The 23865-nt window shown below is 64.4% G+C and overlaps 3 protein-coding genes across 6 annotated transcripts; all 3 read right to left on the bottom strand.

The window, feature by feature from the left end:
- Positions 1 to 7: 7 nt before the first annotated feature.
- On the bottom strand, positions 8 to 5416 carry GTF2F1 (general transcription factor IIF subunit 1). 4 transcript variants are annotated; one of them, XM_068997911.1, is made up of 14 exons: positions 5377 to 5416; positions 5089 to 5146; positions 4803 to 4849; positions 4307 to 4379; positions 3704 to 3897; positions 3379 to 3549; positions 2867 to 3051; positions 2407 to 2557; positions 1938 to 2002; positions 1721 to 1837; positions 1565 to 1638; positions 1343 to 1478; positions 912 to 1035; positions 8 to 830 (listed from the first exon to the last, which is right to left on the bottom strand). In XM_068997911.1, the coding sequence occupies exons 2-14, from the start codon at positions 5098 to 5100 to the stop codon at positions 626 to 628; spliced, it is 1554 nt and encodes a 517-aa protein (XP_068854012.1). In that variant the 5' UTR covers positions 5101 to 5146; positions 5377 to 5416; the 3' UTR covers positions 8 to 625. The 4 variants fall into 4 exon arrangements, with proteins under 4 accessions (XP_068854012.1, XP_068854014.1, XP_068854013.1 ...); XM_068997913.1 differs by having other exon boundaries at positions 1938 to 1999; XM_068997912.1 differs by lacking the exon at positions 5377 to 5416 and adding an exon at positions 5280 to 5297.
- Positions 5417 to 6277: 861 nt separating this feature from the next.
- Positions 6278 to 15088, bottom strand: KHSRP (KH-type splicing regulatory protein). The gene is given in 21 exon segments (XM_068997978.1): positions 6278 to 6369; positions 6944 to 7104; positions 7187 to 7264; positions 7738 to 7802; positions 7804 to 7930; positions 8359 to 8447; positions 8525 to 8643; positions 8880 to 9040; positions 9725 to 9866; positions 10295 to 10395; positions 10485 to 10587; positions 11127 to 11225; positions 11312 to 11410; positions 11617 to 11788; positions 12180 to 12237; positions 12349 to 12420; positions 12530 to 12579; positions 12906 to 12945; positions 13444 to 13482; positions 13599 to 13707; positions 14897 to 15088. Coding segments are annotated over 21 exon segments (2064 nt in total). The 5' UTR covers positions 15068 to 15088; the 3' UTR covers positions 6278 to 6360.
- Positions 15089 to 15854: 766 nt separating this feature from the next.
- LOC138100231 (low-density lipoprotein receptor-like) lies at positions 15855 to 23182 on the bottom strand. Its single transcript, XM_068998008.1, has 15 exons — positions 22738 to 23182; positions 21229 to 21609; positions 20907 to 21032; positions 20406 to 20528; positions 19895 to 20017; positions 19408 to 19573; positions 18836 to 19054; positions 18509 to 18627; positions 18122 to 18261; positions 17758 to 17902; positions 17438 to 17581; positions 17277 to 17339; positions 17136 to 17201; positions 16510 to 16655; positions 15855 to 16400 (listed from the first exon to the last, which is right to left on the bottom strand). The coding sequence occupies exons 1-15, from the start codon at positions 22907 to 22909 to the stop codon at positions 16368 to 16370; spliced, it is 2166 nt and encodes a 721-aa protein (XP_068854109.1). The 5' UTR covers positions 22910 to 23182; the 3' UTR covers positions 15855 to 16367.
- Positions 23183 to 23865: the final 683 nt, after the last annotated feature.

Genomic DNA, 23865 nt, shown 5'->3' with positions numbered 1-23865 from the left:
GGACCCCCAAACAACTGCCCATCCCCCCCAGGGCTGTTTTGGGGTGAAACCCCCTGGGGGAGGGAGGAAATTTGCCCCGACCCCCAAAGGAAGGGGGGTCATTGGGGGGTTCGTTTTGGGGGGGGCCCAAAGCCCCCCTGGGGGGTTGGTGGAACATTCCAGCACCATGGGGAATGTGGGGCTGGCACAAAATAGGGGAAAAAAAGCCTAAAAATAGCAAAACATCCCAATTCTGACCCAAAAACCATGCAGAGCGTGGGGGGGGAGTCTCTTCCCTGCCCTACCCCGGAAAAATTCCAGGGCCCCCCACATTCCTGGGGAGGGGGCAGGGGAGTGATGAGTTTGTTCACAGAAATTTGGGACAGGGGGTGGGAGTCAGGAAAAGGGGGGGTGGTACGGGGAAAGGGGGGCATCTGGAGTGGTAGGTAGGGGCTGGGAAAACTGGGGGGCTCCTGTTGGAATGGGGGGGTCCCGTGGGATTTGGGGGTTCCAATGGATTTTGGCATCCCTGTCCTGGAGATACTTCTAAAGGAACTTGGGGCAGCAGCAGGATGGCTCTGGGGTTTTGGGTGGGTCTCTGTGGATTTGGGGGTTCTGGTGGCTCCAGGGGGCTTCCCGGGGGTCCCTACTCCTTGAGGAAGAAGTGCATCTTGTCCGCAATGAGCTTCCTCTCGGGGTCCAGGCGCTTGAGCAGCTGGGCCAGGGCGTTGACGGTGGCATCGCTGCTCAGTCCCGTGCGCTTGGTCTGGAACTTCTTGAGCAGGTCCTTGGTGGTCATCGGCTTCCGGGACAGGTACCGGCGCACGGCCTCCTCGGTCAGCTGCACCTCCCTGCGGGGGCCGGGGGGTCAGTGGGGCCGGGCTCCCACAGCCCCTGCTTCCCCAGGCTCACTCCTGATGCCTCAGACTCACCCGCTGCTTGGGGTCGACTTCCCGGAGTGGGGCTGGGGTGTGCATTTGCCCGAGGGGGGCCCTGGCTCCACCTTCAGCCGCTTCTGGGGAGGGGGTTCTGACCCCCCCGGGGGGGCCCGGCGGCCTGGGGGGAGGTGAGAAGGTCAGGGGCTGTTTGGGGGATCCCTGGGAGGGAGTTGGGAATCGCCCCCGCTCCAAAATGTCGCTGTGACCCCTCCCCAAGTGTCCCTCACTCCCTCAAAAATCCATCCCGAGACCCCTCAATACCCCCCCAGACCCTCCGACCCCCCCCAGACAATCCTGGACCCCCTTCAGTGTCCCCCAACTGTCCAAAACCCCTCCCTTGACCCCCAACTTTGCCCCAGAGCCCCCAATACCTCCCCAGACTCCAACTCCCCCCTCCAAACCCTCCTGGCACCCCCAAACCCCACCTTGCTCCAGCCTGGCAGCCGCGGCCCTGAGGGTCCCCCCGGTGCCCCCTGAATCCGTGGGGGTCCCAGGCCGGGAGCCCCCCCTGGAGCTGCTGCCTGAGGCCCTGCGCTCCCGCTTGGGGGGGGTCTTCTTCTTCTGGGGTGGGGGGAGAAGAAGGGAGGGGTCAGGGGGTGTCCAAGTCCCCCATGGGACCCCCAAACCCTCCCAGGACCCCCCCTCACCGCCATGAACAGTGCTGAGGATGTCTCGCTGTCGATGTCGCTCTCCTCTGATGTCTGCGACTCGTCGCTGCTTTCTGGGGGTTGATGATGCCAGAAACCCAGTTTTCTAGGGCTTTTCCCCCAGTTCCTGCTGGGGGGGTTGGGGGGGGGTCTTACCCCTCTTTTTCTTCTTGTCCTGGGGGGTGGGGGTAGCTTTTCCCTCCTCTTCCTCCTCCTTCTCCTCCGGCTTCTCCTCCTCGCTCTCCTCGCTGCTCTCGCTCGCCTCATCGATGCCTTTGTTGGGGGAGGGTCCTGAGGATCTTGGACCCCAAAAACCCCCCCAATCCTCCCTCAGGAACCAAGAGTGGGGTCCCAACCTCCTCCCCAACCCCACCTTTTGGGCCTTCCTCCTCCTCCTTGGGCGCTTTGGCTTTGCCGGCGTCTTCCTCGCCAGAGCTGCTGCAGGACAAGGGGGATTGGGGAGATCAGGAGGGGATGGGGGGGAATTTGGGGGTCCCAAGGGGGATTTAAGCATCCCCGGGGTAGTTTGTGGAGGACACTTTTGATGGACACAGTGAGGTTGGGGGCATCACAAGGGGTCCCCACTCCCCCCAAAATCTTCCCAGGGACCCCCCAAGCTCCCCCCAGCCCCATTAAACCCCCTCAGTGACCCCACAACACCCCAATATCCCCCCAAACCCCTCAGGACTTCCCTCCCAAGTTCCATCCAGGGAGCCACAAGCCCTTGCTGTGGTCCCTAAAATCCTTCCAGGAACTCCCAAACCCACCCAGGAATCCACAAAATTCCCCCTTAATCCGCCCTAGACCCCTCCACGGCCCCCCAAAACACCCCCAAGTCCCACCTGGAGCCATCAGACATGTAATCCACCTCCTGGCCCTCGAAGTCACCGTCATCGCTGTCCTCGAGAGCTTCGTCCTCTGAGCCCTTCCTGCCCTTCTTCCTCCTCCTCCTCGGGCCCCCTCCGGCAGCCTTCGGCCTCACTGCCTTCTCCCCTGGGAATTCCACACATTTGGGGGATTTCCAGGGGATTTAGGGGGAATTGAGTGAGGATTCTGTGGCTTTCGGGCATTTTTTGGGAGGATTTGGGGAGGTTTCGGTGGATTTAGGGGAGAATTTGGGAGGCTTTGGGGGATTTGGGTGCGGTTTTAGGTGGATTTTTGGCTTCCCTCCTCACCCTTGGCCTCACTCTTCTTGGAACAGGGGGATTTTGGGTGGATTTGGGGGGATTTTGGAGAGATTTAAGGAGGATTTAGGGGCACTTTGAGGAAGATTCTGTGAGATTTCGGGATTTCCCCTCTCACCCTCAGCCTCGCTGCCCTCGCTCTCCTCGGAGCTGAGCTCCAGATCCTCCTCCAGGTCGTGAATGCGGAGCCCCCCGCCCTTGCCCGGGGCCTTCCTCCCCTTGTCCTTGTCCTCGTCCTCCTCGTCCTGGTCCCGCAGGCGCCGCTGCTGCATGATGCTGAAGTGGTTCAGCACCTTGTTCCTCCTGGGGGGTGTTGAGGGGGCTCAGCAGGGCTTGGAGGGGATTTGGGGGGGTCCTGAAGGGGGCTGAGAGTGGATTTAGGGGGCCAGGGACGTGCCTTAGGGGATCCTCAAAGGGATTTGGAGTTCTGGGAGGGGATTTGGAGAGTCTGGGAGGATCTGGAGGGAATTTGTGTGGGCTCTGAGGGGATTTGGAAGGGTCTTGGAAAGGACTTTGGGGGGCCTGGGGGGGGTCTAGAAGGGGATCTGGGAGAGAATTTGGGGGACTTTGGAGGGGATTTAGAGTGTCTGGGAGGGGATTTCGGGTCTGCCCTGTGGTTTTTGGGGTCACCTCTCCCACTCCTCCTCGGCCTCCTCGGCCGTCAGGGTGCGGTGCCGGGCCAGCGGGGTGAAGTTGTACCAGTTCCGGACCGGGAAGGCCTCGAAGGCGCCGTCAGGGCACTGGGTGAACACGTAGTAGGAGGCATTTTCTGTCACCCCCCCCTTCTTCACCCCCCGGAACCTGGAAAACAGGGATCACCATCCCAAAGTCACCCAAAATTCCCCCAAACTCCTTCACCACTCCCAAACCCCCGTTCCTTCTCCCATTTCATTCCTATTCCCATCCTCATCCTAATTCCCACCCCAAATCTCGAATTTCCCCGCTCCCCTCCTACTTCCTGCCGGTTTTCCCGTTGACCCGCAGCAGCCAGGGCTGGTCCTCAGCCCGGAATTCCCGCAGGACGATCCCGTATTTCTTCCTCCGCGCCTCCTCCCGCAGCTTCCGGTGGAATTCGCTGCCAGCGCCGGACTCAGGCAGCTCCTCCTCAGCGTAGATCCGTTTGTTGCTCATGTCCCGCTCCATGCGCGCCTGGACGCGGATCCAGGATTGATCCCAACCCCAAATCCCGGCGTTCCCAGCCCCCAGCTCCCTGAATCCCACTGCCGATGGAGCAGGATCGGATCAGGATCCCAAATCCCACCTGGACCCGGACTGGGACTGGACACAGTTGTGACCCCGCACCCCACCACTCCCACACCTCCCCGGACCCAAATCCCACCATTCCCAGCACAAATCCTTGGATGGGATCCAAACCCCAAAACCAGCCTCAGACCACACCATTCTCAACCCCCCCGGCCGACCCCAAATCCCCCCTGGACACGGACTGGGATGGATCCAAATCCTGGACCCCAAATCTCACCGTTCCCAACCCAAATCTTGCCAACTGGAGGAGTGGGAATGGATCCGGGACCCCAAATCCCCCCCAGACGCCACTCACCTGTGCCCAGGTGCTCAGGGTCACTCTGTCGGCGCTGTTGAAGGCCATGATGTTGTAGCGTTTTGGGGTGTTTCTGGGGGAGGTGCAGAAATACCCCTCAGATCCCACCCTCGATACCCCCAGAGACCCCTAAAGCAACCCCTGAACCCCCCCCGGCCCCTCGGAACCATCTGAGACCCACCCGAAAACTTCTCCTGAGAACCCCAAACCACCACCAACCTCCCAAATATGACACCCCCAAATCCCCCCCACTGAGATACTCGAAACAGCATCCAACCCCCCTGAGACTCCCCCAAACCCCCTGAGACTCCCCAAATCTGACACACCCAACCCCCCTGACCCCTCCCCAAATCACCTGAGAGCCCTCGAAACCACTGAGAACCCCCCAAATCTGATAGCCCCAACCCCCCCTATATCTCCCAGAGCCCCCTAATTCTCCCTGGGCACCCCCGAACTCTTCTTGAGCCCCCGCAAACTTCCCGAGCCCCCCACTCACTTGGGCACCCTGACCACGTACTCGGTGACCACCTGGGAGCTGCTGCCCTGCGGGACAAGGGGGGGTTTGGGGGGTCCCAGGGAAAATTGGGGGTGTTTGGGGAAATCCCCGAGGGGGTTTGAGGGTCCCACGGGCATTTGGGGAGGCCCAAGGGGTCCTGGGGGGGTCCCCCGGAGGTTTTTGGGGGGTTTAGGGTCCTGGAGTGGGGGGTAGGGGTCCCCCAGGGGGTCCCTGAGGAGATTTAGGGGGTCCCGGGGAGGGTTTTTGGGAGCCCCCCCCCACTCACCAGTGCGGCCATCGTGGGGGGAGAGGGGAGCGCACCCCCAGATCCGGCTCAGGGGGTCCTGGGGGGGAAAGGGAGGGGGATCAGGGCCTGGGAACCCCCAAAGCCGGGACCCCATCCAAGTGGGGATCCCCCCACACACCCTCCCGGACCCCTCATAGGGGCCTCTAGACCCCACCCGTCCCTCCCAGGACCTTCACAAGCTCCTCCCAAGTCTCTCAGAACTCCCCCAAGACCCTCACAGAGACCGCCAGGAGCCCCCAACCCTCCCCGGGGCCCCTCCGCCCCCACCGCCCGCTCCGGCTCCGGCCCCGCCTCCACTTCCTGCCGGAACCGGAAATTCGGCATCACATGACCGGAAACACAGCCTGGAACAATTTCCACGTGACCGGAAGCATCGCTCAGTCCGGCCGATGCGTCGCCGTGGCAACCGCGGCGGTCCAGGCCCAAAACCGCCCCGTTCCACCCCAAAGCCCGCAGTTTTCACCCTGAACCTCGTCTTTTCATCCCACAATCACCACTTTGCACCCCAAAAACTGCAACTTTCATCCCCAAACCACATTTCTCACCCCAGCCTCCCATGTTTCACCCCAAGACCCCAATTTTACCCCCAAATCCCCTCTAATTCCCCCCAAAATTGGGCTTTTCCCCTTTTTCCCCAATCCGTCCGCATTTCATCTCAAACCCAGAGTGGTTTTTGTTCCGTTTATTTGTGAAGTTAAAAACAAGCGGTAAAAAGTAAAAACTTTGAGCCTTCGGTGGTCGGAGTTTTCCAGATGCTCCGGATCGACACGGACACGGCGGGGGGGGGGGGCGGCCGGGGGGGCTCGGGGACCCCGGGGGGAGGTCCAGGGAGGATTTGGGGACCCCCGAGGGGGCTTGGGGAATCCCAGGGGGCCTTGGGGACCCTGGGGGGGCCTTGGGGGGTTCCCAAGGGGGAGTTTGGGGCCCTTGGGGGAGTCTTGGGATTCCCAGAGGGGGTCTGGGGGTCCCCACAAGGGGACGGGAGGGTTTGGGGGGGGTTTTGGGGTTCCCCAGGTGGTTGGGGGTCCCAGGGGGATTTTTGGGTCCCCGGGGGTGTTTGGGGGGTCCCCAGCGGCTCCCAGGAATGTTCGAGCGGCTCCGGGGGGGGTTTGGGGGTAGAAAGGGGGCTGGGGAGGGGGGAGACCTCCCCCCAGGGAGGTTTTGGGGGGTCGTGGGGGGCCACTCGCCCCGTCCAGCCGCGGCCGCTCGCCCAAAACAAAAGGGGGTCACAGACGGGGGGGCACGTTGGGGTCACTGAGCCTGTGGGGGGGGGAAGCAGGGTGGGTGGGGGGGCTGGGGGGAGACCCCAGACCCCTCGGGGGGGAATTCTGGGGGGTGCCTGGGGGGCTTTGTGGTCCTCAGGTGGAGGTCAGCATGGGCTGGGGGGCTCCTGCAGTACCAGCGCCTCCCCCAACAGGCAGGGTGGGAAACATCCCAACATCCCAAGGGGGTTTTCAGGGAGTTTTGGGGGTTCCCGGCTGGGTCTGGGGGGCCCAGGGGGAGTTCTGAAGGTGTTTCGGGTGTCAGGGGTGGGGTTTGGGGTCTCGGGGATGGAATTTTGGGGGTCAGGACATGCTGGAGGGGGGGGCTCCTGCAGTGCCAACCCTTAACCAGCAGGAAGGTCTGGGAGAGGTTTTGGGGGTCCTGAACTTTTTGGGACCTCCTGGTTGGTTTTGGGGGTGCCGGATGGGGGGGGTTTAATGCACACCACGGGGGGGAGGAGGGGAGGGGAGTCTATCAACACCAACCCCGCCCTGGGCAGGGAGATTGTTCCAGGAGTTTGGAGCTTCCCGGGGGGAGTTTGGGCAGTCCTGGCGGGGTTTGGGCGCCGTACCTGCTGTCCCTGCTGCGCGGGGGGGGGCGCGGGGCCGGCCCCCCCGGGGGTCTGCCCGTAGTACGCCGCTTGCTGCCGGTAATACTCGGCCCAGGCCGCGCTGTAGTCGGGCTGGGGGCCGGGGGGGGCCCCGGGACCGCCCCCCGAGGCCACCTGGGCCGCTGCAGGGACACAGTGGGGGCAGTCAGGAGGAGGGGGGATGTCCCCAGAGCCCCCCCCCGGTGGGATTTTGGGGGGACTCACCTTGTTTCTTGTAATATTCCTCCCAGGCCTTCGTGTAATCCTGCTGTGGGGGGGCCCCTGGCTGCTGCGGCTGCTGGCCTGGGGGGGGGCATGGGGGAGTTTAGGGGACACTGGGGGGGGTTTAGGGGTCCCCAAAGGGGGTTAGAGGGGACAGAGGAGCAGATGTGTGGTCCTCAGGGGACGTTTGGGGGGATAAAGTGGCATTACAGTCACCCAGGGGCAGTTTAGGGCGTCAGAAAAGCAGATTTGGGATCCCCAGAGCAGTTTTGGGGGTCAGAAAGCAGATTTGGGATTTAAGGGCAGTTTAGGGTATCCTGGGGGGGGGCGGTTCAGGGGTCTCTGTGAATGGTTTGGCTCCCAGGGAGCGCTGGGTGGGTCCTCAAGGGGAGGTTTGTGGGTCCCAGGGGGTTTTGGGGGTCGGGGACTCCTGCAGTGCCCCCCCCTCCCAGCAGAGGGTGGCATGGGGAGCCCCAGGGCAGATTTTGGGGAGTCCCATGGGGGTTTGGAGGTTCCCGGACCCACCCCCCCGCCCCCAAACTCAGGGTGCCCACCTAGTTTCTTGTAGTACTCCTCCCAGGCCTTGGTGTAGTCGGCCTGGCCGGTGGGGGGGGGGCTGGGGGGGCTCCCCCTGCACGGGGGGCGCGGCAGGCGGGGGCTGCGCTGGCACTGGCCCAGGGGGCTGCTGGTAGTAGTGCGAGTAGTAGGCGGCCCAGGCCGCGTTGGGGTCCGGGGCGGGCGCCTTGCCTGGGGGGGGCCCCAGAACCATGGTGTCAGCCGGGGGGGGGCCCCAAATCTGGGAGGCAGCAGCCCCAAATTTGGGACTCATCCCCCCTATAAACACAGCATGTTCCCAAACTCAAGGCAGCACGGTTGGGGTCACAGCTTGGGGTCTGACATTGCCCCCAGATCACACTGGGGGGGTCCCAAAAACCCCAGTGTGAGCCCCCCGAATGCAGGGGGGGACCTCCAAACTCAGTGACCACCCCCAACATCCCAGAGCACCCCCACAGAGGGGGTTACATCCCACACACCGTTGGAGTCTACCCCCACTTCCCCCCCCCCCCCCAACCCCCAAAGCCCAGTGGGTCAGCCCTGGGGAGGTTCCCCAAACCCTTGGGAGGCCCCCCAAAAAGCAGGGCCCCCCCCAGGTCCCGGGGAGTCGCGGTACTCACTGGGGTCGTGAGGGGCTGGTGGCTGCCACTGGGGATACGTGTTGCCCCAGCCCTGGGGGGGGTACTGGTGGGGGGGTGGTCCCCCCGGGCTGCAGAAAAGGGGAGTCAGGGGGGTCGGATCTGGGGGAGAATCCCCAGAACCCCCCCAAAAAAGGCCAGTACTCACTGCGGGGGGGCTCCAGGGGGACCCTGGTTGAAGGGTCCAGGGTTGAAGGGGCCCATGGGGCCGGCAGGGCCAGGGGGACCCCCTGGGCCGGGACCGGGGCCGACGGGGCACAGCGGGCCCTGGGCAAGGAAAACTGGGGGTCAGGAGAGGTTTGGGGGACCCCAGGAAGGGTTCTGGGGTCCCCCAGAGAGATCTGGAGTTGGGGTGGGGGTGGAGGGTTGGGTCTCTTGCAGCACCACACCTTCCCCACTGGAGGGTGAGTCCGAGACCCCAAAGAGCTTTTGGGGTTACAGGATTTTATGGGGATTCGGGGGAGTTTTGGGTTCCCCTATGAATAATTTTAGGGTGCCCCCACCTCAATCTTCTCCTCGATGAGCTGTTTGGCGTGATCGATCTGCTGAGGGGTCCCACGGATCACAAACAGTTTGAAGTTGGGGTCCCCATTGGGGGGGAGCTGCCGCGAGATCTCCACGAACGCCCCTGTCTGCTGGTTGATGGCCTTGACGTTCTCCCCCCCTGCACCCCAAAACCCCCTGCGGTAAGAGGGGGCACCCCAAAACCCCCCCAAAGCCGCTGGGAGCCCCCAGTCCTCCCTGGGACCAGCAAAACCTCCCCTGGGGATCCCAAAACCTCCCCTGGGGAACTCCAAAACCCTCCCAGGACCCCCAAACTCTCCCCAGGACTCCAAAGCCCTCTGGGGACCCCCAAACCAATGTGGGGACCTCCAACCTCCCCCCTCCCCAATGAGCACCCCTTAGATAAGGAAGGAGAAAGGGCTTTTTGGGGTGGGGGGGAGTCAGGTGGTGGAGTCTGGATGTTTTTGGGGAGCATTTGGGGACCTTATGGGTGGTTTGTGGGGGGCTCAAGATGATTTGGGGGATCTTGAGGGTCTATGGGGGTCCAGAGGAGTTATAGGTGTTCAGGGGGAGCCTGGAGGGTGTTTCAGGGGGATTTTGAGGAGGATTCAGGAGGCTTGGGGAGGGAAATTAGGATCTGGGGAGGTTTTGGGGTCTGGGGGAGCTGTGAGGGGGTTTTAAAAAGGTGGGGCAGTCAGGAGGGGCTCAGGGGAGGAATTAGGGGGTCTAGGGAGAGATTTGGGGAGTCTAGGAAGGGATTTTGGGGGTGTTTGTGAGGATTTCGGGAGCTGGGGGGGGGGGAATTGGGAGGTTTGGGGGGTCCCAGGGGTCGCCCCCCCCTCACCTCTGCCAATGACCAGCCCGCACTTGTGGGTGGGGATGGAGAAGGTCATCTCCCCGCCGGGGGGGCCCCAGCTGCCCTGGCCCCGGCCCCGGCCGCGCCCCCCTGGCGGCAGCCCCGGCCCAGGGGGTCCCGGGGGGCCGCTCTGCAGGGAGGGGGCATCAGGGGTGGGAAGAACCCCCAAAACAGGGGGGACGCCCCCCCCAGAATCATCCCTGCCCCTACAACAGCTCCTCCCCAAAATAAACCCCCCACCCTAAAAACAGCTCCTGACCCTCCCCTAGAGCAGCTCCTGTCACCCCCAAAACTGCAGCCCCCTCCCCAAATTACCTGCAGGCTCTGCAGCAGGTCACTGACAGTCCCCCCACCCCAAAGCCCCCTCCCCGATGTGCAGCCCCCTCCCCCAATTACCCGCAGGCTCTACAGCGGGTCACTGACAGTTCCCCCACCCCAAAGCCCCCTCCCCGAGGTGCAGCCCCCTCCCCAAATTACCCGCAGGCTCTGCAGCAGGTCACTGACAGTTCCCCCACCCCAAAGCCCCCTCCCCAAGGTGCAGCCCCCTCCCCAAATTACCCGCAGGCTCTGCAGCAGGTCGTTGATGATCCTGGCCGCGTGCTCGCAGCGCTCTGGGGGTCCCATGATGTGGGCGATTTTCTCCGGCCCCGTCCCATCATCTGTGGGGGTTGGGGGGTCACGAGGGGTCCCCACGCCCCCTGGTCAATGGGGAGGGGTCTTTCTTGGGGGGGAAAGGGGCTCCCCAAACCTTGCTTGAACTGGATCCGCACCCCGGCGTCGTTCTGGATCTTCTTGATCATCTCCCCGCTGCGGCCGATGACAACCCCGACCGAGTGTCGCGGCACTGGCACCTGGGGGGATTGGGGGGATTTGAGGGTCCTGACCTCCTCCCCCCATTTTTTTTTTTTCAGTGGAAAATGGGGATTTTTGGATTAAGGAATGTGAGTTCTAGAGTGAAAATGAAAATTTTTCCATTGAGAAACGACATCATTAGAAACTAGTTTTTCGTGTTGAAGAACAGGATTTTCTTGATGTGAAAATATTTTTTTTAAAAATAAGAACTTTTAAGATTGAAAAGTAGGATTGGTTTCTGATTGAAAGCTAAAATCTAGATTGGAAAATGGGATTTCTTTGAAAAATGGGAGTCTAGAAATAAAAAATTAAGGAATTAGTTTGAAAAATGGCATTTTTTTAGAGTGAAAAATAGGGGCTTGGGTTGGTGTTTCTGTGTGAAAATTCACATAAAAACTTGGGGTGAAAAGGGAGATACCCGAGCTGAAACATGAGGTAGTTTGGTTTGAAGAATGGGGTTTTTCGGGGTGAAAAGTGAAGATTTTGGGATGAAAACGGGATTTTGGGGTGCCAAATGGGATCTTGGGGGCACACTCACATCGATGCCCCCGCCCAAGCGGGCGCCGTAGTCTGAACGCTCCCCAAATCCGCCCTGGTCACGCTCCCGAAGGATGTCCAGCACCATCTCACAGGCTTGCTGGGAATGGGGGGTTTGAGGGGTCAGTTGGGGGTTATTTCAGGGAGCTTAAGGTTATTTCAGGGTGGGTTTTGGGCACTTCTCACCTGCACCTTGTAGGGCTCCCCAATGATCCGCAGGGGTTTGTCCACGTTGGTGTTTTGGGAACCGTCTTGGATCAGGATCATCTTCACCCCCGCCCGTTCCTGGGGGGCACCAGGACCCCTCAGCACTGATCCCCCCCCCCAAAACCACCCAGGGATCCCCCCGGGGAGGTTTTGGGGTTCCTGGAGCTGTTGAATGCTCTTCCCCCCTTCCCAATCCCATCAGAGACCCCCAAACTCCGCTCAGTGACTCCAAAGCCCCCCAGATCTCCCCCATGTCCACCCCCCCAGGGGAGTTTTGGGGGCACCTGGAGCTGTTTGATGGTCTCCCCACCCTTCCCGATGACCAATCCTGCTTTTCCTGCTGGGATCATCAGCTCCTGGACTGTCCCGTTCTGGCCGTTGGCGGCGTCGGGGAAGGGTCCCGGGGGGCCCCCCCGGCCCCGGGACACGATGTCGTCCAGCAGCGCCTTTGCCTTCCTGGGGAGGGGTTGGGGGGTCACTGGGAGGATTTGGGGGGGAGTTTAGGGGAGATTTGGGAGGGTTTTGGAGTCACTAGGGGATTTGGGGTGGGTCATCTGGGGGTTTAGGGGATATTTGGAAAGAGCTAGGCAGAATTTGGGAGGTCACTGTGGGGTTTGGGGGAGACTTGGGAGGTCACTGAGGGGGTGCTGGGGAGATCCAGGGGGAGGTTGGGGGTCCTGGGGAGATTTTGGGGGTCCCAAGGCTGTTTGAGGGTCCCTAAGTGGGTCCCAGGGGGCATTTTGGGGTCCCCAAGCAGTATTTTGGGGGTCCCTAACAGGGTTCTGGGAGGGTTTTGGGGGTCCCAGGGGTATTTTGGGGTTCCCAGGGGGATTTTGGGGTCACTCACTGCACGGACTCCGGGGACCCCGTCAGGGACACGCTGCGCTCCGGTAACCCGCCGCTGTCTGGGGGGGCACGGGGGGGTCAGCGGGGGTCCCCCCGCATTTGGGGGGCCAGGGGTTGTCCCCTCCTTTTGAGGGGCATGGGAGGGTTTTGGGGTCTCAGCCCTCCTGTACCTGGGGAGATCTGCACTTTGCACCCCGAGTCCTGCTGGATCTTATTGATCTGTTCCCCTCCGCGGCCGATGACTGCAGGGGGAGGACACAGAGCGGCGTTTGGGGATGTCCCCAAAGTTCTCTGGAAGGTCCCCAACCCCCCGGGACCACCGGAGCCCCTCCAGGATCCCGTCAGACTCACTGAGGCCGACCATCCCATCGGGGACCCGGTACTCCTCTGTCACTGTTGTCCTGGGGAACACCAGAGGGGTCAGAGGGACCCCAAAAAAATGCCACGGGCACCCCAAAAACCCCCAGAACCCACCAACACCCCTCCCAACTCCCCAAGGCCGCTTTAAAACCACCCCAAGACCCCACAAAAGCCACCAAAACCTTCAAACCCTCCTCCCGAGGACCCTTCAAACCTTCTCCCAACATCTTCAATATCCCCCTAAAAAAACCCTCAAATCCCGAGGACTCCACAGGGCCCCCCCCCCCCCCTTCCAGACCCTTAATAAACCCCGCAGGAACCCCCAAAAGAACCCCTGCCACCCCCCAACACCCCCCGGACCCCATACCTGGGTGGGGGGTGGATGGGCCCCATCGGTGCCGGCAGCGCTGGGGGGGGAACCTGACCTGTCTGTGGGGGTCCCCCCAATTTGGGGGGGGCCCCAACTTCCTCCCAAGACCCCCCAACTTCCCCACCCCCCCCAACCTCTCCCAGACTCCAAACCCCTCCAAAATCCCCCAAACCACCCCAAGGACTCCCCGAAGAACCCCCTCGAGACCCCTCAAACCTACTCCAGACACCCCGAAATTCCCCAGGACCCCCAACCCCTTAACCCCCCTCAAACCTCCCACCACACCCCATGAAAGTCCTCCAGGACATCCAGGCTTCCCACTGGCCACCCCAAACCTCCCCTGGGCCCCCAAATACTCTTTGGGGACCCCCAAACTGCCCCCTGGGACCCCTTAAACCTCTCCAGGACATTCCACAGCGCCCCCTCCTGGGAACAGGCTAGTACTGGAGGAGCCCCCCCAAAACATCCTGACCACCAAACCCCCCCCACCCCGAGACTCCCAAACCCACGCCGGGGACCCCCAAATCCCACTCACCATCCCCCTGTGCTGCCAGTTTCTTGCTCTCAGGCTGGTCTGGGGGAACGATGCGGTGTTAGGGACCCCCCGACTGCCCCCCCCCCGAGGTTTTGGGGGTCCCCCCACGGTCTGGGGGGTTCTCCCCGGGTTTGGGGGTCCCGAGGCCCCCTTACCGCCATCCTCCAGCTGCCGTTTCTGCCCCCCGAAGCCCCCAAAATCGGGAGGGGGGGGATTGTTGTTGGGCACCGGCGGTGCTGCGTCCCCCCCAATCTTGGCTGCGATCTGGGGGGGGTAAGGGAGGGGGTCACACCAAAATTGGGGGGCCTGAAGGCCCCAGGGAGTCCCAAAACCCACCAGGGACTCCCAGAATCCCCCCTCCCCCCCGTCCCCCCCCCAGGACACCCAAACACTCTCAGAGATCCCCAACTCATAAAGGAGATCCCAAATCCCCCCAGCTCCCCTAAAACCTCCCCAAAAGTTCCCAGGGGTCACCCTGAAAAATGGTCCCTCTCAAACTCATGCAGAGACCCCCAAAACCCACCAAGGACCACCCAAACCTCTCACGGAGGTCCCCAAACCACCCAGGAGGCCCCAGACCCCCCCAGGTGCCCCCCAAAGACATCCAAAACCCCTTGAGAACTCGCAGAAAACCCCCCAAAATGCCCGGTGGGGTCGCCTCAAAGTAAAGACCCCCCCCCCAACTCCCTTAACACAAGCAGGAACCCCCTCAAATTGCCTCAAAATATCTCGGAGGGGGGCCGAAAACTCGAGAAATCCCCAAAACAACCCCCGCCAGACCGGGACCCCGCAAAGCCACCGTGACAGCTACGTTTGAGCCCCCCCAGGACCCTCCAAAAGTATGGAAGTGTCCCAAGCCCACCCAGGGAATCCCCAACCGCTCCTCGAGCCCCCCAAACCCCTTCACGCCGATGGGTTCCCCCAAAGGCCCCCCAATCTCCCGTAATTTGGGAGCCCCTCGAAATCCCTCCCTGAGCGCCCCCAGGCTACGGCGGGACACCCGAATTGGGGGTGTCGGGGGGGGGCAGAGCTGAGCACCCGCAAAGCGCCTCGCCGTTAACTGGGCTGCTAATTACGGTAATTACGGTAATTGCAGCGCCAAAGGGCGCGCGGAGCGGGGGAGGCCCCGGGGTTTGGAGGGAATTACGGTAAAGTGCCGTAACTACCGTAATTACGGCGCCGGGATCTCCCGGAATCGGGGGAAAACAACTGAGGGGGATGCGGGATTTTATTGGGGCGCGGGAGGGGGGGGGGGGGGGGCCGGGAACTGGGGGATAGAACGCGTGTGTGGGGGTCCCGGGGGTGGGGGAGGGGTGACCCCATCTCCCACGACCCCCGGGGGGGGGCGGGGCCTTACCGGGAACGTGGGGGCGGGGCCGCGGCGCCCCGGGGGGGGTCGCGGGGGGTCCCCGACCCCTCCCGCCGCCTCCCGCCGCCCCGCCGCGCCCCTCACCTGCCGCGCGCGCTGCACCGCGTCGGCGAACGCGTCCTTGCGCCCCGTCCCGCCGCCGCCACCGCCGCCGCCGCCGCCCCCCGGGCCCCCCCCGGGCCCGGCCGAGGGGGGGGCGGCGGGGGCGGACCCGGGCTGGGGGGGCGGGGGCGGCGCGGGGCCGAACTCGGACATGGCGGAGGCGGCGACGGGCACGGGCCGCGCTCGCCTCGGGCCGCGCGGGGCACGCTGGGAGCGCGGCGGGGAGCCCCGCCCGCACCGGCACCGCGCGGCCAATCGCCGCACCGGAGCGCCCTGAGTGACGGCGCTCTCGACCAATCAGCGGCTGCGGGCACCGCGCAGCGGCCAATGGGAGCAGGTAAGACGCCGGCGCGCCGCGATTGAGTCACGTCGGTATGATTGGCAGCCGAACGGGCCAATGGGAGTGCATCAATTGGCTGCCGTGCGTGGGCGGGATTGAGGAGGGCGCAGCCAATCGCGCTGCGGGGTGCGCCTGGGCGGCCCCGCGAGGCGCCGCGATTGGTCAAGGAAGCGGAAATCATAGAAAAGGCGGGTCGAGAAATGATTGACACTGGCAGTGACCAATAACGCACAGTGCGGTCTCCCCGCTGCGCAGCGATTGGAGGATGCATGTGACTGACGGCGAGCGCAGCCAATGGAGCGCGGGGAGTGGAAGAGCGGGGCTTTGTTACAATGACTGGCGCGGGAATTCATCGGCGGCGGGAAACGAGGTGGCCAATCACAGACGGTGTTGGGGGCGGAGCGTGATTGGCAGTGCGCTCAGCCAATAGCGTGAGTCTCTGTCTGCCCGGTGTCCAATGAGCATCGAGCAGCGAGTTAGGAGGGAAACGGCGAGCAATCAGCGGCCGGCACGGAGGGGCTCCGGGCCAATCGCCTGCGTGCGGGGCCTCCCGTGCCCCGCCCCCGCGCTCCCAGTTCTCCCAGTCCGGCCTCGCAGAGGTCAATAAATAAAAGTTTATTGACGGGGGGAACGGGCGGGGTCTCCTCGGCCCCGCCCACTTCCCAAGACCTCAGTTTGGGGGGATTCACAGTATTTTGGTTAAAAAAAAAAAAAACCCAAACAACGCGCCCCAGGGGTCACTGTATGGACAGGCATGGAGAGCTGCGTCCAGGTGTGTCCAGCTGTGTCTGCAGCCGTGTCCGAGTGTGCTCAGCCATGTCCAGGAGTGCCTGGGTGTTCCCAGGTGTGTCCAGGTGTTCGCAGCTGTGTCGATAGCCACGTCCGAGTGTGCACAGCTCTTTGCAGCTGTGTCCAGCTGTGCACAGGTATTGCTGCAGCATAGCCAGGTGTGCCCAGGCATACCCAGGTGTCCACCCAGGTGTGTCTTTGTGCACACAGCTGTTCCCAGGTGTGCTCCCAGATGTTCCCAGCTGTGGCTGCCCCCCAGCCCTGCTCTCAGTCCGTTCCCCAACCCCAGGGGGCTCTGAGGGGGGTCTTGGCTCCCCCAAATCCTCAGGGCTCGTCATCCTCTGACGTCAGTGGCTGCTGGGGGAGGAAACGGGGGGGGGGGTCAGTGCAGGGGGTCCCTGAACCCCCTCCCGCCACAGAACCCACCTTTAAGCAGGGGGTCCCCCAAGTCTCCCCTTTCACTCACCAGGGGGTCCCCCAGCCCCCCCCCATCCAGGGGGTCCCCGGGCCCTTTCCGGAAGGTGGCGTTGGTGAAGCTGATGCTGTTGGTGCTGCGCCGGCGCCACTCCCGCCACAGTGCCCTGGCTGCCACCCCTAGGCACAGCACCAGCCCTGGGGGGCGCGGGGGGGGTGTCACGGGGGATCCCCAAAACGGGGACACCTTCCTCAGGTGACCCCTAAAATCCGGACTTCACCCCCAAAAATCCAGGACCCCCCCATGGGACCGATCCCTGAAGGCCCCTGGTGGGCACGGGTGGGCAACTGCAGGGATAGGACCCGCCCCCCTCAAGACGAGACCCTCAAAGGGGACGCCCCCCTCTGAGACCCCCCACCTTTGAAAACCCGCCCGAATTTCGCCCCCATCCCATTGTGGCCCCCCCCCCAACCCTCCATATTTGGCACCTCTGTTTTGAAACTCCACCCTCTCCCCACCTTTGAGATCCCCATTCTGCCCCCTCCATCCATTTCCCCGCCCTTTTTAGGGACACCAGCCCCCCAGACCCCCCCATTCTGGGCACCCTTTCTTTGGGACCCCCTGAATTTCCCCCCCAACCCCCCAGAATTTTTACCCCCCCCCAAGCAGGGCCATACCAAGGGGCAGCAGGACCCCAAGTGCTGTCAGCCCTGGCCAGGCCCCCCTGGTTCCCCCGAGATCACCTGTGGGGACAGGAGTGGTCAGCGTGTGGCCAGTGAGTGTGGCCAGTGAGTGTGGCCAGTGGGTGCAGCCATTACCTATCGAGGCGTTTCCCTCCTTGCTCAAGTTCCGGGCGAGGGGCTCGGGTGTCCCAGGGTGCTCTGGGGAAATATGGGGGGGGGGGTCACCTGGGTACAGGTGAACCCGGGGGGGGGTTGGGGGATTTTAGGGGCACTGGGAGGGGGTCTCAGGGGGTTACCTATCACACAGGTGCGTCCGTCGCTGTCCAGGTGCTCCCCGTCGGGGCAGGCGCAGCTGAACCGGGGGGAGCCGGGGCCGCGGACAGGGGAGGGGAGGCACAGGAAGGAGCAGACACCCCCGGGACCCTCGCAGCGGTTGGGGCCTGGGGGGAGGGCACAGGTGAGGGGGGTCTGGAGTGGTCTTTGGGGGATTCTGGAGTCTCGGGGATGTCTTTGGGGTATTTTTGGCTGGCTTTGGGTGTTTTGGGGGTCCCAGGGATATTTTGGGGGCATTTTGAGCGGTCCCAGGGGTATTTTGGGGGAGTTTTGGGGGTCTTACCTGCTGGCTGCCTCCCTGGGTGCAGCACCACGACGGCCTCGGGGCTGAAGAGCTCCTGGGCCACCACCTGGGGGGCAGGGGAGCCCCCTTGGAGCTGCATGGCCACCAGGGATCCCCGGGAGGGGTCGGTCCAGAAGGCCCAGTCCTGGAGGGAGGGACATGGGGCGACTCAGAGGGGACACGAGGGAGAACACTGGGGGCTCCTGGGGGATGAGGAGGGACATTGGAGGTTGGGGGGAAGCGGGAGGGTTCAGGGGGACACTGGGGGGGGTCCTGAGGGACACAGGGAGGGTCAAGGGGGAAGGGGACAAGAGGGGTTGTGGGAGGCCGTTGGGGGGGCCCGGGGTGGTCCTGGGGGTCTCACCTGGAAGACGGCGAGGCCGAGAGGCTGCGCCAGGTGCTGGGGGTCCCTCAGGTGTGTCTGGCGGCCGCTCCCATCCAGGGCCACGCTGGACACAGTGTGGAGGCGGCCGTCGGCCCAGTACAGGCGCTGGGAGGACTGGTCTGGAGGCACGGGGGGGGTCAGGGGGGCATTGAGGGGTCAAGGGGTCACTGGGGGGACATGGGGGAACATTGGCATTGGGGGGGAAACAGGGCTGGGGACATATGGGGGCACCTGGAAGATCAGGTAGACATGGGGGAGTCTGGGGGTGTTCTGTGGAACATGGGGACAGGTCTGGGGGCACAGGACTGGTCTGGGGACACAGGACAGGCAACGGGACACGTTTGGGGTTGGGTGTGGGACCCTCACCCAGGGCCAGCCCCTGAGGCCGCTCCACGTCTTCAGTCACCAGGGGCTTGGGGGGGCCCCCATCCTGGGCCCCCTGGGCGATGTGGGGGCGGGACCCCCAGTCTGACCAGTACAGGTACCTGGGGGACACCAGTGTCACCAGTGCTACCAGTGTCTCCTGTCCACCCGTGCCCCCCCCCAGCCCACTGTCCATCCAATGTCACTGCCACTCCCCCAAGTCCCCCTGCGTTCCCCCACATCCCCAAAGCCCCCTAACCCCCCTCCCTGTCACCCGCCGTGTCCTCCACATACCCCTGTCCCCCCTACGTCCCTGTGTCCCCCCCGTACCCGTTCAGGGGGTCCACGACCACCCCCCAGGGCCGTGTCCGGGGGTCCCGGTGCAGGGTGCGGTGGCGCATCCCCGAGGGGTCACTGACGGCCACGCAGCCGGAGCCGGGCTCGGTCCAGTACAGGAGCCGGTGGATCCAGTCCAGGGCGATCCCGGCCGGGGACCCCGGGCCTGGGACCACCCCCAGGGGCACTGCGGGGCCCGCGGCCAGCGGGGCTCTGGGGAGCATGGAGATCAGTGGGGGCATCTGGGGAGGGAGGCTGGGAGGACACGGGGGGCCCTGGGAGCTCTGGGGGCAGTTGGGAGTTGGGGTCGAGAGAGATTGGAGGGGAATTGGGAGTCCTGATGGGACATGGGAGGCACTGGGGGCGTGATGGGAGGGAGAAATTTGGGGGGCCAGGGGGGGTATTTGGGATCACTGGGGAGGACTGGGGTCACTGGGGGGTGTCCTGGGGGGCATTCGGGAGGTCCCAGGGGGTCTCCAAGCGTCATTGGGGGTCCCGGGGAGAGATCCTGGCGGTGTTTGGGGGGGTCCCAGAGGGATTTGGGGAGGTCCCGGGAGGTCCCTCACCTGTAGATGAGCCCCTCGCTGGGGTCCCCCCAGAACAGGGACCCGCCCTCAATGCCGACGTCCAGAGCGGCCGCGTGCTTGATGGGCCCCCGCAGGATTTGGGGTTCCGGGCCCCCCAGTGCCAGCACCTGGTGCCGGGTGCTCACCAGGAGGGTCCCGGGGGGGCCTGAGGGGGGACACCGCGGTCAACCCCTCGCAGGGATCCCCCCCAAAATCACCCCAAATCCCTACATGGCCCCTCAAACCCCTGATACTCCCCAAACCCTCAGGACCCCCAAATTTCCCTTGACTCCCCCTCAGGACCCCCTGATCCACCCCCCTCTAACCCCCAACCCCCCTGGGACCCTCCCAAAACTCCCCCTGAACCCCACTTCCCTCTTGGGGACCCCAACACTCCCCGGGGCAGATTTGGTGGTGTCAGAGTTCCCCCGTGGTGTCCCAGTGGGGGGTTGGGGTATTTCAGGGTATTTTGGGGGGTCTCACGCACCGTGGCAGGTCCGGTTGTCGGGGTCCAGGCTGAAGGCGGGGGGACAAAGGCACTCGAAGCCCACTCGCAGGTCCCGGCAGCCGTGGGAGCAGCCCCCGCCCCCCGCCAGGCACTCATTCACCCCTGGGGGGCAGGGGGGAGGGGTCAGACTCCCCAAAATCCCCCCCTGAAAGGGGCAGAGACCCCCAAAGTCCTGGGGAGGAGGAACTGGGGGGGTGGGGGTGAGCGGGGCCTGGGGGGGTTTTGAAGGGGAGGTTTTGGGAGGGTCTGAGGGGGGTCCCGAGGGGTTTTCAAGGTATTTGGGGGGGTTTGAGGTGGGCTTGGGGGTACTGGGAGGATTTGGGTTTTTTTTTTTTGGGGGGGGGGGGGGTTTCCAGGGAATTCTGGGGGTCCTGGGGGAGTTTGGGCTGTCCGGGGGGGTTTGGGGTTTCTCAGGGGATCTGGAGCGGCTTTGGGGGGGTTTAGAAGGTCGGGGGGCGGGGGACTGGAGCATTTTGGGGCCCCTCCTCACCGCACTCCTTGAGCGGCTCGTCGGACCAGTCACGACAGTGGCGCCGCCCATCGCAGACCTGCCCTATCGCGATACATTCGCCCGAGCGGCAGCGGAACCGGTGCGGGGGGGCACACGACGGGGCTGGGGAGCGCAGGGGGGGGTCAGAGACCGAGATTCCCGCGAAACGTCCTCAAAACTCCCCCTCAAGATCCCTTAAACATCCCCTGAACTTCCCCCGCTCTCCATAATCCTCTCAAACCCTCCCAATCACCCCCAAACCACACAGTGGCCCCTGAAACTGCCCCAACTCCCCCTAATCCCCCCAAGCCCTCCCAGACCCCCTCAAGTCCCCCCCAAACGCCCTCAAATCCTCCTCAAAACCCCCTCAAACCTCCCCAGAGTCCCCGAGAAAACCCCTCAGACACCCCCCCGACTCCCCCAAAACCCCTCTGAGCCCCCTCAAATGTCCCCAAAGGCCGCCGAAGCCCCCCCCCCCCGCCCCCCCCCCCCGCCCCGTACCGTCGGGACATTCCTCCTCGTCGTCGCCGTCGCGACAGTCGGGGGTCCCGTCACAGGCCCGGGCCCCGGGAATGCAGCGCCCGTCGCGACAGCGGAGCTGCCCGAGAGGGCACGGGGGGGGCGCGGCTGGGGAGGGGCGCGGGGGGGTCAGCGGGGCAGCGACAGCCCGGACGTCCCAGCGCCTCCCAGCCCCTCCCAGTCCACGCACCACACCCCTCCTCGTCGGAGCTGTCGCGACAGTCGGGGGTCCCGTCGCAGCGCCACCGACCTTGGCCCCTCCGAGTCCATCCCAGCCCCTCCCAGCCCCTCCCAGTCCACGCACCACACCCCTCCTCGTCGGAGCTGTCGCGACAGTCGGGGGTCCCGTCGCAGCGCCACCGGCCGTGGACGCACTCGCCGGAGCCGCAGGGGAACTGCAGGGGGGGGCAGGCGCGGGGAGGGCGGGGGGTCCCGCACAGCTCGGGCTCCTCGTCGTCCCCGTCGCGACAGTCGCGTTCGCCGTCGCAGCGCCAGAGCAGCGGGATGCAGCTCCCGTCGCGACAGCGGAAGTAGAAGGGGTCGCAGGGGGGCGGCGAGGGCGCGGGGCCGCAGCCCAGCTCGTCCCCCCCGTCGGGACAGTCGCGTTCCCCGTCGCAGGCGAAGGTTCGCGGCAGGCACGAGCCATCCCCACAGGACAGCTGGTCCGGGGGGCACGGCGGGGGCGCTGCGGAGGGGAGAGAATCGAGCCAGGGACCCCCAAAATACCCCCGGGAAGCCAAAATGTCCCCTGGGACTCCTATAACCCCCCCCGGGTCCCCACTCTCCCACCCAGACACCCCCAGAGACCCTCCAGAGACCCTCGTAGCTTCCCCCCACCCTGCAAGGACCTTCCAAACCCTCCCCGAACGCGGGGGGTCCCAGGGGGGAAGCTCCTAGCCCGGGGTAAGGACGGAGTGTGTCAATCCAGGAGGTCCTAGTCCCATTTTCGCGGGTCCCAGAGCCATTTTCGGGCTTCCAGTCCCATTTCGTGGGGTCTTGCCCCTTTTTGAGGGATTTTAGCACAATTTTGAGGGTTGCGGTCTAATATTGAAGGTTCCGATCCCATTTTGGAGGATTTTGACCCCACTTTAGGGGGGTTCTGGTCCCATTTGGGGAGGTTCCGGTCACATTTTTGGGGAGTTTTAGTCCCATTTGTTGGATTCCGATCACGTTTTTTGGGGTTCCCGGTCTCATTTCGGAGGATCCTGGGCACATTTTTGGGTGTTTTAGCCCCATTTCGGGGGGGGGGTCCCAGTTTCCTCCCCGGCCCCACCCGGGCGCGCCCTCCCCGCGCGCCGTGCTCTGATTGGCTGGCGCAGGCTCCGCCCCCGCGGGTGGCCAGTCTGGGCTCAGCCAATGGGAGCCGCGTCCGTCGCGGGGCGGGGCGGGCCGCGCGCGCTGATTTGTCCTCCCCGGGCCAGGGGGGCGGGGCATCCCCGCCCGTGGGGCGGGGCGTGACACGTGGGGGGCCCGCGGGGACTTTGGGGGTCCTGGGAGGTCACGAGGGGGTCACGGGGGGGCCCCAAAGCCAAATCCCCCCCGCCAGTTTCCTCACCCGTGGGAGGTGCCCTGGGGGCGCGGGGGGGGCGTCCCCGCTTTGGTGGGAACAAATCGCCTCTCGGGTGGCGACCCCCAGTGCCCCCCCCCACGGTCCCTCCCGGTTTCTTTCACCCCCTTCCCAACCCATCCCCCGGGATTCCCGGTGCCCTCCCCCGCCCCCCCCCCCCCCACGCGGATCTGGGCGTGGAGTGGGGTCCTCCTCCCCCTCGTCGACCCCCTTCGGACCCCCAAAATCCCCCCTCGGACCCCCTACCTGCGCTCGGTGTCGCCGCCGCGGCCGCCGCCGCTCCCAGAAGGAGCAGGATGGTCCCGGAGCGCGTCCCGGTGCTTCCCGGTCTCCTCCCGGTAGTCCCAGAGCCCACCGTGGTGGTCCCAGATCCGCTCCCGGCTGTTCCCGCTCTTATCCCGCTGCTGCCGGGTCCCATCCCGGTGTTTCCTGGCTCTTTTCCGTAGGTTCCGTGCCCCGTCCTTGGCTCTATCCCGGTTTTCCCACTCGGGGTTCGTGTCTTGGCGCCCACCAGGAGCAGATCCAGGGCTTGGAGGGGTCCGGACGCTCGGTGACGATCCCGGTGCCGGTCCCGGTTCGTCCCGGAGTTGATGCCGGTGCCTGCGCTGTCCCCGGTGCTGATCCCGGTCCCGGTGCTGATCCCGGTCCGTGCCGGTGTTCCCGGCGCCGCCGCCCTTGGACCCGGGTCCCGTCGGGCCCCATTTAACGGGCGGGGGGAGGAGCTCGGGGCGTTCAAAAACGTGGAGGGTGGGGCGGGAAAACCGGCAATGAGGGAGCGAAAAGCGACAGGGAGGGACGGAAAGCCGGGATCCGGGAGAAGCGGACACCGGGGCGGCCGAAAAACCGGGGTGGGGGGAGAAAAACCGGGAGAAAAAGCCGAGATAAAGGGAGGAAAACCGGGGTGGGGGGAGAAAAAGCCGAGATAAAGGGAGGAAAACCGGGGTGGGGGGAGAAAAAGCCGAGATAAAGGGAGGAAAACCGGGAAGGAAGGAGGGAAAAGCGGGAGGGAGAAAGGGTGGGACACGGGGATCCCTTTGCCTACCCCCTGGCCCCCCACCCAAAAGCCGCTTTTTAAGCGTTTTCCTTCTTTCCCGCGGGATTAATCGTGGATTTTCCACCGAAGGTGATTCCCGGGGGAGTTGGAGTAGGATCGAGGAGGGGGAGGGGGGAGCCACAAGGGGGTTCAATTATCCCCAACCTCCCCCCCATTTCCCAGGGGAGGGTAGGATCGTTACTGTGGCACCTCTGGGAATGACACGAATCCCACTGGGGTGGGGCATCCCAGTGACCCCTGAGACCCCCCCCCCTCCGGATCACCCAATGACCCCCACAAAGCCCCCAGGGACTCCCCAGTGCCCCCAGAGACCCCCCAAT

This window comes from Aphelocoma coerulescens, chromosome 30 (assembly GCF_041296385.1).
Source record: "Aphelocoma coerulescens isolate FSJ_1873_10779 chromosome 30, UR_Acoe_1.0, whole genome shotgun sequence".
NCBI classification, from domain to species: domain Eukaryota; kingdom Metazoa; phylum Chordata; class Aves; order Passeriformes; family Corvidae; genus Aphelocoma; species Aphelocoma coerulescens.
This window is presented reverse-complemented; position numbering and strand designations above follow the sequence as displayed.